The 11,531-nt window shown below is 39.0% G+C and overlaps 1 protein-coding gene across 3 annotated transcripts; it reads right to left on the bottom strand.

Moving 5' to 3' along the window:
* Positions 1–2,139: 2,139 nt before the first annotated feature.
* On the bottom strand, positions 2,140–6,485 carry LOC108668512 (streptococcal hemagglutinin). 3 transcript variants are annotated; one of them, XM_018155746.2, is made up of 4 exons: positions 6,395–6,485; positions 4,494–4,579; positions 3,417–4,053; positions 2,140–3,380 (listed from the first exon to the last, which is right to left on the bottom strand). In XM_018155746.2, the coding sequence occupies exons 1-4, from the start codon at positions 6,413–6,415 to the stop codon at positions 2,295–2,297; spliced, it is 1,830 nt and encodes a 609-aa protein (XP_018011235.1). In that variant the 5' UTR covers positions 6,416–6,485; the 3' UTR covers positions 2,140–2,294. The 3 variants fall into 3 exon arrangements, with proteins under 3 accessions (XP_018011235.1, XP_018011233.1, XP_018011234.1); XM_018155744.2 differs by having other exon boundaries at positions 2,140–4,053; XM_018155745.2 differs by lacking the exon at positions 4,494–4,579 and having other exon boundaries at positions 2,140–4,139.
* Positions 6,486–11,531: the final 5,046 nt, after the last annotated feature.

Raw genomic sequence — 11,531 nt, forward strand, 5'->3', positions numbered from 1 at the left:
TGATACGACCAATCTGGACCAAATCTCCACGTACCACTGATACGACCAATCTGGACCAAATCTCCACGTACCACTGATCTGGACCAAATCTCGCTCTTTTCTCGCTGCCGATCCTACATGTTATTTATTACCTTATCGCAATGATCAAACCCTGCCTATTGCATATCGTGTAACCTAATCGCAGAAGCTCTGCACTGCCTATTCAATATAGTACGAATCTCATTCGAAACATTTAATTTAAAATAATTCCATTGTGGTAGACTCTGTTGATATGTGTGACCTGATTCTGTCAGTTCTTCCATAAATATACATTATAACTTATATTTTATTTTTTTTTCGTAACAAATCGATAGAAACTATACTGTAAGGTATGAATTTTATTGAGATGGCTTTGCAAAAAAACACCTTTTAAACTGTTATATATTGTAAGTTGTGCAAAAAGTTTTCGGTAGAGAGTTACGACTATATGCTATCGCTTGTGCAGAATGTTTTAATAACGTGACGNTAGGTAATTAAATGAGATGTTGAATTTTCTTAATTTTTAGTTAGGAAATAAATGCAGACATTCTTTCTCTCCAATATTTAGCGTCCCATTCATGAGCAAGCGATTTCAGTTGTAAATGTCTTCTACATTAGCAGGTTTATTGATACCTACACTTTTCGTACGCTAGGATAAGACTTGTTCCTTGCTTCCATGAGTGCGATTGATGATGTAACATTCTAATATTTTAACGATATGTACGTCGTGTATTTTCACCTACGTTAATTTTTAAATTAATCCTAGTTTACGAAGATGTCGTGTTAGATGGACTTAAATGGACACCCTCCATTCAGTAGCTGTCACCCATCCCAGCTTCATCCTGCAACTACGATCAATTGTAGTATAACGTACAGTTTTTACGTACACAGTTTGATTTGTTTCATGTTAACATCTAATTTTGTTGAATTTAAGTCCTTAAGTGGTGTGTCCCGAGTTAGATAACCTACGCGTATTTACTGTATCTGTTTGTGAATTGCGATTCAATCGATCCCTGGATACCCACACTATGTATAGCCTTGATCATCAAAAGGAATTGGTTTCATTTTACATTAATTTTTTTGTGGTCATCGCTGTTTTTTCTGTTTTTAATTTAGTTTTTACCAAATGTCCTGAAATGGAGGACTTGAGGTATCTTGTATTCCGATTCTATAATAACAAATTACGGGGGCCATTAGTATTTTACTTTACAATTTCTTCTCATTAGTGTTCCGAGTCGTTCATTTCTGAGAAACTTCGCAACTTTCCATTAATTTACAATCGCGCATCTGTTTGAAATATTTAATACTACTAATTGTAAAAATTTTGTAAAAAAAGGCTGCGTATCTTATTTACAATCTTTTCGTCTATCCTATGTCACGATTGATTAACAATTCTTAGGTTACCTCGACTAGATGACGACTCAACGATAATATTAATTTTAATTTCTTTATATTCAAAATGAACATATCGTCAGGCAGGCAGTTCGTGTAGGCAAGGCAGTTGTGGGACTAAGTTGTTTAGGCAGGTCAGTTGTGGGGTTAAGTGAATATGTAGGAAGATTTATTGCATTTATTTTCTCAGTCTCTCTCGTGCGAGCAACCTCTTGTGAGAGCGTCTTTGCTTCTGTTGCTTTTCCTTGGCCTTTATTATTCTTTTGTCTCTTTGATATGTTAGAACTGCTCCTCTCTTTGTCAGCCTCGGTGGCCTGGCCAATTGAGGCGTTCTGCCTCTTGCGGCGATGAACGATTTTTGATTTAAAAAATTCGCGTTTGTTGAGACCTTTCACCTCGTTGATTTTCATGCTTGACTTCGAATGCGAGGTAGCTGCGAGCAGTTTAAGCTCTACTGCACCGTGTGGGCATTTAACTAAACCGACCTCAAAATAAATAGAAAATTTGTTCTGCTTCCATCCTTTTCAAAATGTAATTCTGGATTTCATGTCTACGACGCATTTTTTAACCTCGTGCATTCAAGTTTCGGAAGAAAAGTGGCCTGGACTTTGAGAAGTAATTCGTTGGGAGAATTGATGCAGTTTTAAATTTCATTTTGCAGTAATTTTTCACTATGGGATTTAACTAGCGTGTTACACGGGGAATATTTTAGGGCAATGTTCAAGGCAATTATATATGCGCATGTTTATTATTCACTAATAGAGACGAAAAGGGCTTTTGAAAGCATGAGCTTTGCAGATGTACCGCGCAGAGCACAAGCAAGCTCGTCTGTAGCATGTTACATGTATGGCATTTGTCAGTTTGAAAGACATGAAGCAAAAAGTTTAATCGTCAAATTTCAGAACATATCCATATTTCCCGCGGCCCTCAGTAGGGTCGTACTGACGAAGGCTGAAACCAGGGAAGACTTCATCTGAAGAAGATTTGACGCTGGTGCGTCGCACGGAGCTTCTGACTCCCGCAGAGCTGGAGAAAGAAGACCTAGTGCCTGATGAAGTTGCCACACCGGCATGACCTGCTCCTGCAGAGGTGCGAGACGAGTGAGCTGACACTGGTGCGTTGAGGGTTACAGACGGCACGACACTCGCTGGACTGGAGTGAGAAACAGACCCTAAGGTTGACCTGTGTCCTGTCGGTGCTGAAAGCTTGGTCTGTGTTTGGCTGGAGGTGGAAGTGATCGAACTGCTTGCTCGACGCTGGCCGGGCGTTGCGCTGACTTCTTCGGTTTCGAATCCGATTCCTTTGCCGGCTCGGAATCTGTAGGTCCTTAGAATGTTATCGTCTCCGAGAACGGAGTAAGTACCGACCACGTTGCCGTCTTCGTCCGCGGTTTCCGACCGAGAATAAGTGTCGGAATCAAAACCAAAGTTGTACGAGGCGTCAGAGTCGGAATCAGCCAGAGGGTCGATGAAAGTGACCTCTTTCACGGGAACGATTCTTCCAGTTACTTGTCCGGTCGGGGCACCGGGAACAATTGGACCAATGGGAAGATGAGCTCCTTCCGCGATGAATCCAGTTGATGATCCAGCCTCATAAGTCACGGAACGATCCTCGCCATCATCATCCGCTACGAAACGGAACTTTCCGCGAACATTGTTGTCATCATCGCCAGATTCTTCGCGAGCGTGGCTCGAGGTTTCGTACGCAAACGAATAACTACCTGAAGGCGACTGCGACGAGCGGGTGTTGGCTGCCTCGAACTGACGCGTGGAGGGCCTTATTCCAGACTGAGACTTTTGGGCAGCGCGATTGCTAGCGGAGGAAGAAGATTGTGTTGACTGCACGGCAGGAGCAACCGAGGCTGTCTGTGTAGGAGGGAAGTAAGTAGCGGCTGGCTTCGGGATCTTGTGGGATGAGGAGGCGCTGCTATGAGAAGCCTTACGTTGGGTGGCACTACTGCTGACTGCTGCAGCTGGTCTGCTGGCTGCTGCTGGTCTGCTGGCTGCTGCTGGTCTGCTGGCTGCTGCGGAGTGGGATGCAAACGAAGTCTTCTTGGCAGACAATCCAGGAGTGGCACCCGCGCTTCTGTGCGTGGCAGCGCGCTGAGCTGCAGTAGCGGCGCCTTGCGGCGCTCCAAACTGAGTCGTTGTGACGTGTGTTGGCAGTGGCTGTACTGGTTGAGGAATATCGTCACCTTCAATAACGAAACCAATGCCTTTGCCTGCGCGGTAAGTGTAAGTTCTGGTGCGTCCAAACTCATCGATGTAACTGTAACTGCCGCGCACTGTTCCATCGCTGTCGCTGACTTCGTTGCGGCTGTGTTCATCGCCAGCAAAGTTGAAGTTATAGGATCGATCTCCTTCAGTTCCAGCGAGAGGATCCACGAAGGGCGCCGCAGACCGAGCTGCTTCGAACGCAGCAGCGACATCTGGATGAACCTGGGGAATGTGAGCGCCCTTGGCCACAAATCCTCCAGTGCCTGACGTGTACTCGATGTTGTACTGTTGGCCATCTTCATCCTTGTAGCCGAACTTCCCTTGCGCCTCCCCAGCAGCGTTCGTCTTTAACGACTCGAAGGCGTCGGCGCCGGTGTCGTAGCCGTACTTGAAGGACCCGTCGTCATGCAGGACGTAATATTGCGCCCTACGGTTGTTGCCCACGTCAGGGATGTCGTATTCGTCGGGGAGAGGAGAACTCTGGGCAGCGGCTGCCACGAGGGACAGTACCACCTGTCAAGGGAACGAAGTTGAAAATGAGTTTAGAAATTCAAAAGAAGTTCGCGACTCCCAACAAAATTTAGAACTTCACTATATATACAGACATTACATTCAAAGGAAGTTAAACAATCCAAAGAAGTACATAAATTTCAAGGAAGTTCAGACCTTCAAAAGATGTTAAGAATTGTAAAATAATTTCCAAACTTCAAAATAAGTTCAGGACTTCAAAATAAGTTCAGAACTTCAAAATAAGTTCAGAACTTCAAAATAAGTTCAGAACTTCAAAATAAGTTCAGAACTTCAAAATAAGTTCAGGACTTCAAAATAAGTTCAGAACTTCAAAATAAGTTCAGAAAATATTGCGCCCTACGGTTGTTGCCCACGTCAGGGATGTCGTATTCGTCGGGGAGAGGAGAACTCTGGGCAGCGGCTGCCACGAGGGACAGCACCACCTGTTAAGGAAAAGTTTAGATGAACTTGAAAAGAAGTTTAGAAGTTCAAAAGAAGTTCATGACTCCAAACAAAATTCAGAACTGCAAAATACTTACAGACATTCAAAAGAAGTTCAGACCTTCAAAAGATGTTCAGAATTGTAAAAGAAGTTCATAACATCAGAAGAAGTTCAGACCTTCAAAAGATGTTCTGAACTTTAAAACAAGTTCTGAACTTCAAATAATTTCATAACATCAAAACATGTTGTAAAATAAGTTCAGAACTTCAAAAGACGTTCAGAACTTCAAAAGATGTTCTGAACTTCAAAAGTAATAAAAGAAGAAAACTAGCAGAACATTGAAATTCTCTATGATAATTGTGCGTTTTTCTTGAACGCAAGTTCCAGAATTAGATTTAGCAAGTGGACACCTGTCGGTAGCTGTAGTTACCAACTTCCCAGAAACGAAATTTTTACCATAATAACTTCGTATGATAATTTAACAATAATATGGTAATAATTTAGCATGATAATTTTACCCGTTAACATGAGTTGCTTGATATGAAAATTATTTGCAAGCAAGGTGCTGCATGATTGGATAAGTTTTGAAGTTGGGAAAATCCCTTAAACCGGAAGTGTGGCAAGATTTCTTCCACTAAATGAATGTCAATGAATTATATCATCTTTGTTTATGTTCTACTATTTCTTTTAACATCACTTCACAAAGTAACTTTTCAGTTCTAATATTAGTTGAATACAAATTCATTTTAAAAGGATGCTAACGTTAGCAAGTCTAACTATGGTCGGAAATCAGAATTATTAACGATTATAGTTCGTTGTAAACTTGAATAATGTTAGGGTAAAGAAGCAACGACATTTTAATTTATTTCTATATCACTCAGCTGGCATTTAGATTCTTTACGCATCTTATCAAGGTTCTACGTGAGTTAAACTGTTTCAAGGATGTGCCATGGAGATTTGGTTTTATAAATTAAGTATTAAATTGTTATTCCTGAGCCTGTAAAGCTGTCACTGGTATCGCGTCTGCTATACGAAGGCGTAATTGAAGTCTGAATATCGTTCGATATAATTACAATTAAATTGATGACAAACGTGAAAGTTTCCATCTCGAAACATTTTATCATTTTCTATAAGTATCCCCTCGCAATTAAGTATGGCATTCATGAACCATTTAATTTGTATGATGGATATGAATCATTTGATAAACATATTTGATGAGTATTGTTGACTCGACCATGAAACGAATAGTTTATGAAACAACATACTCCGTGATTTTGATAGACTGCGCGTTCAATTTATGGCAAAAAAATAAATGAATAATATTGTATTTGGATCATTCGCCCGGATATTGATATTATAATTTGTGAAAATTAAGTAATGAATTAAATTTATTTCTGACAAGAATCAATATGATTTTTTTGGAGGCCATATTCACGAGAACACATCGTTTTATCAACTCAAGACCACAAATGTTAATAGCTATAACAAAATATACGCTACACAGTACCCACACATCTTTTACTTAAAGAAATTTGAGCTTGTGTTCTAGACGAAACTCTGTCTCTAATATGATTCTATGCAATTGCAAATAGATGTGAAAGAAGAGCTTTTACTAACGGTTAGACTGAATGATATTCAAGGACAAAATGCAATATGATATTATGTAGACTTTATTATATTGTAGAGTCAATGTTATTTGAAATTCATTGGTATGGAGTAGAAGTACACAAAATTAGGCGATTAAAGAAAAATTGTACTCATCGCATATAGTCCCATGACTGAATGCATCACAGAAATTCACACTTGTTTCCCGTACCAAGCTATTCCAGACTCCCATTTTCGTTGAAGTGATAAAGCAAAGGCAAGACGAGACAACGGTGCACCCGATCTTCTCAGCCTCCCGGCACTGAATGACTGCCGAGGCCGCGAGCCCCGCCTTATATAGGCGACCTGGCGTGCCGTGACACGCGTGGGAGCCGCGGCGTCAGGGTCGTTCACAGGGTGAGGTATTTTGAGTATGTGCCTTGTGAGGCAGTCAGTAATGTGAGGTATTTTGAGTATGTGCCTTGTGAGGCAGTCAGTATTATGAGGTGCCATGTGAGGTATTTTGAGTATGTGCTTTGTGAGGCAGATTCAGTATTATGAGGCGCCATGTGAGGTATTTTGAGTATGTGCCTTGTGAGGCAGAGTCAGTATTATGAGGCGCCATGTGAGGTATTTTGAGTATGTACCTTGTGAGGCAGACGATGTAGTATAATGAGATGCCGCCAGCCGTACTCTTGATGAAGCGAGCCATTACAAATTAATACTTTATTTAAAATATATTTGTAAATTTTGCAAGTATTTTTAAAGTGTTGCTCTGCCAATTGCAATTATTTAATTTGAAATTTGATTATTATAAGTTAATGCTATATTTAGCAGGTGACTCTGAATTTCTTATTTATTTAGCGATTTTTATTAAAATATTATTTTATTCAATTTACAATCGTAAATCAGCTACGTAAATATTATAAAATGTCGGTAATATTTCATTCACTGACGACTGCAAATTTAACTTTTAAATATAAGACTTATCTCCACGGATTTTACGAATAAAGTCATAATGATCAATTAAGCTTATTTTTCGTAATGATCAATTAACCGTATTTTTCGTAATGATCATTTAATCTTATTTTTTGTAATGATCAATTAACATTATATTTGTAATGTCAATAAACCTTATTTTCTTAATGATCAATTAACCTTTATTGTGAAGACGTAACCCATTATAGGGCAGATGATGTAATATCAGCCCATTACGAAACTCTTGTTATGAGGGGTGCGGAAATGACTCAGGCTGAAATCCCCCCCCCCCCGCCTTTGTTGCTCCCTCCCCGTTGCTGATGGGGCCCTTCTCTCAATTTATTCATGGGGCCTGGCCCTTTTTCAATGCATTCATGGGGCCGGGCCCTTCTTTCAATACATTCATGGAGCCGGGCTCTTCTCTCAATAAGTTTATGGGGCCGGGCCCTTCTGTCAATAAATTTATGGGGCCGGTCTCTTCTCACGATAAATAAATGAAACCGGGGTTTTCAGTCAATAAATATATGGAACCGGACCCTTCACTCAATAAATATGTGGAACCGGGCTCTTCTCTCATTAAATTTATAGGGCTGGACCCTTCTCTCCTTCCATTTAACAATACGTGAAATATTGTGCGTGTGTTAAAGATGAGAAAAGCTCAGTGCCGTAGTTTCTGCCCTATGGCCTGCGCTAGGGAGGCGGGCTGTGTTGCTCGCTGCTTTCGATGTCGTCGCTGCGAAGCCAAAGTTCAAGCGCAGTTGTCGTCGAGACCAAGAATGAGACGGAAAAATATTGAGGACTTGTTTTGGATTTTATTCTTTAACGTTGTGATCGCATTCAATGTATTTATTTTCATAGAATTGTCCCGAAATAATTATTGTATTCCAGGGACTTATTTTATTTTAATATTTTTTGATACATTGATCGAATTGCAGTTTTTTTATAAAAGTAAATTCGGCCAACATAGTCATGGCATTCAAGGTCTTCAGTTTAATTCTATTTTGTCTATTTAATTAACGCATTCCGAGTTTATATTTTAATTTAATTTTTCCAACGTAATGGTCGTATCTCCTTTTTATTTTGATTGAATTTGACGAATTTGTGATCTTATTTTGAGTTGTATTCTGAATTTTGATCTGTTACTTAAAAGTAATTCTTAATGATTTTCATTCTTATTCTCCAGGGCGCTATTGCTTTCAAGATTTGCATTCAGAATTTGACTTAGCCTAAATCTGCCTATGTAAGTTCTTAAAATTTCAAGTTTTAATTGTTCATATAATTCTCTAGAGCAAATAATTGCAGTATACAGATTTCCAGTTTATTTTTCAAGATCCTACAATACAATTCCATTAGTATAATATTTTTATTATAGTATATATTATACGGGCACAGTATTGTATATAAATTGTTGCATACCAATAATGAATAATTAAATGAAAAATTGCATTATTTATCGATTTCGTTAACCTTATAATCAGATATTACACTTTAAAATATATGAAAATTATTTTTCTGATAGATTCACCATTACTTTATGCGGGCATCGGCCAATGCTATAATATTGTGAATAATGATAGACATTTTGGTTACAGATAGGAATTGCTAGTAAGTATACGCGTTAGCAGTGAAATTCGAGGTTTTACATTCGGGCGTAAACTTCTCTGTTTTTATTATTTCGGCTTACCTGTTATCCGTAAAGTTTATGATTTAAATCTATATCATCACTCCCATACAGGTTTTGTAACGTATTGTTCACCAAGAACTTTAAACTTAATATTTTGATCATTTGACGTCTTTAATACTTAAATTTTTAGTCATTTAGGGTGACTAGAGTATACCAGTGTTTCATTTCACTTCCCTGCACCTCGAGTCTGCTATATGCATCGAGCGAAGTTCTTACTATTTGCTACATACAGAAAATATTATAAACAGTCTTCTGCGCTTAAATATTTGTGAATTTTTCGACTTTTATTTTCTGATCTACAAATATTTGTTACCTATCCGATCTTGAATATTTATCATCGTGATTCTCTTCATTGTCCATTCAATTTCCCTGAAATTAATACCCTACGATATTCTCAACAGAGACTCGTACGGTTGCAATTGATCTATATACGATTGTACTCTGCAATTAGCTTACGATTGTTTACTTAAAACAGTTCGCATTTTTAGCGCATTTTCTCATTTATGGAAAAAATGCGCTATTGTGCTCGCCATGTCCGTCCGTCCGTCTGTCCGTCCGTCTGTCCGTCTGTCTGTCCGTCTGTCGGTCCGTCCGTGACTTCACGTTTTCGTCGTCGAGAAATTGCGCTCTCTGTCACTCACTGCAGTTAGTACTGAGTTATATTTTTTTCATTAACTCCATAGTTCGTCACCATGCCACATCTGCTCGTGAGAGAGTGAATGCGGAGAACAAGCGCCCTTTCCTCGACCGCTTCCTGCACTCTCGCTTTCAAAGGGCATCGCTCAGGTGACAACAACCCGGTAGTAATGACGAACATCTTCAGTCGGTCTTTGTCATTGGTAATTGATGAACCGGTAAACGTTTAAATGTATTATAGGAAACAAATATTATTGTAATAGAAACATCTTCAGTCGGTCTTTGTCATTGGTAATTGATGAACCGGTAAACGTTTAAATATATTACGAAAAAAATATTATTGTAATGGAAATCTGTACATGTAGTGCGTGCATATACATATCGTTGTTATGCAGAGGTTTGAGTGAAAATGTTTGCGCACACTTTTTTAGGTCACGGTTGAGAGGACGGTTTATGGACACGGTTTACTTGCTTGAACGCTGGTTAATAAACCGCTGAGAGTTTGTTTTTGGGTTTGCATACAAATTCAATTGAACTGTCGATTGTGTAGTCGATCTCGATCAGCGCTGCTTGCGTGAGATCATTCATGGTATGGATGACAAGGTTTACGTTAACAGTGTCCAAGTGCTGATCTATTCTTTCCCATCAGGCATTTGCAGTTGAAATAAAGTTGATTAAACGTTATTTCAACGGGAATAATACGTAGTCAACGTAGTTTCAACGTTATTTGACTGGAGGAATGAAAATCACGTGTAATTATGTGTAGTAGCCAGTAGGTTGGGCAACTTGAAATAGCCTTCAGGCTAGCCTACCTGCAATCAAATGGCTTCAGGAGGATGACACAAGGAAGAAGATGGAAATAACCAACGGAACCTCAGCCTTGACCTCCCGGCCTGTGACTTCGTATAGACACGCTATAAGCGCTCTAGCGACATTGCCATCGTACTCGTCCAGTTGCTTTCAAAGTTCCACAAACTTTGAAAGCAACTGAAATGAAACAAATTAAAGAAGCGTTTCATTTCATTAACACGTGATTATGTTATGAATAGATTAAAAGCAAAGGAGGCGCCCATGATTAATTATTTCGGCTTCTTTGTCATTGATAATTCCTGAAGCGGTAAACGTTTAAATATATTACGAAAAAATATTATTGTAATGGAAATCTGTACATGTAGTGTGTGCATATACATATCGTTGTTGGATATCATAGAGTAATCAGAGAAGATATGGTGAATTAATTTTACGTTTGCGTTGCTTTTAGGCAGAATAATGAAAATTAGCACTTCAGCGAACTTGCGTTGAAGGTCTCAACGTAGTAACCCGACGAAAATTTACCATCTAAAATCTCCTAATTTAACAGATTTTAATAAAAATAATCAATTTATGAAACGATTTTGTCTCGGGCTAATCACAATATATGCATCCGCTTTTTACTTATCCACACACCTGTAAATTTCTTCACTACGTAACTTCAATCACAAGTGTTCTTTCAAAATGAACCCTGTACAGCGCCAAATTCAATTTCATGTTTGTTAATTATCACTTTCAATGTACAGTATGTACTAAGTAACACACGCTTAAAAAAATGAGTGGGTCATGTTGATAAAATATCAATTCACTTTCTTCCCCGCAGCCAGCACGAAGGACCCACTGATATTTGCGAGTTTAGCACGTACCACTGATACGACCAATCTGGACCAAGTCTCCACGTACCACTGATACTGTCTCTTATACACATCTAGATGTGTATAAGAGACAGNCTATTAGAGGAATAGAATGTTTACGACTCCATCCTATTAGAGGAATAGAATGTTTACGACTCCATCCTATTAGAGGAATAGAATGTTTACGACTCCATCCTATTAGAGGAATAGAATGTTTACGACTCCATCCTATTAGAGGAATAGAATGTTTACGACTCCATCCTATTAGAGGAATAGAATGTTTACGACTCCATCCTATTAGAGGAATAGAATGTTTACGACTCAATCCTATTAGAGGAATAGAATGTTTACGACTCAATCCTATCAGAGGAATAGAATGTTTACGACTCCATCCTATTAGAGGAATA

Source organism: Hyalella azteca, unplaced genomic scaffold, assembly GCF_000764305.2.
Source record: "Hyalella azteca isolate HAZT.00-mixed unplaced genomic scaffold, Hazt_2.0.2 contig15861, whole genome shotgun sequence".
Lineage (NCBI taxonomy): Eukaryota > Metazoa > Arthropoda > Malacostraca > Amphipoda > Hyalellidae > Hyalella > Hyalella azteca.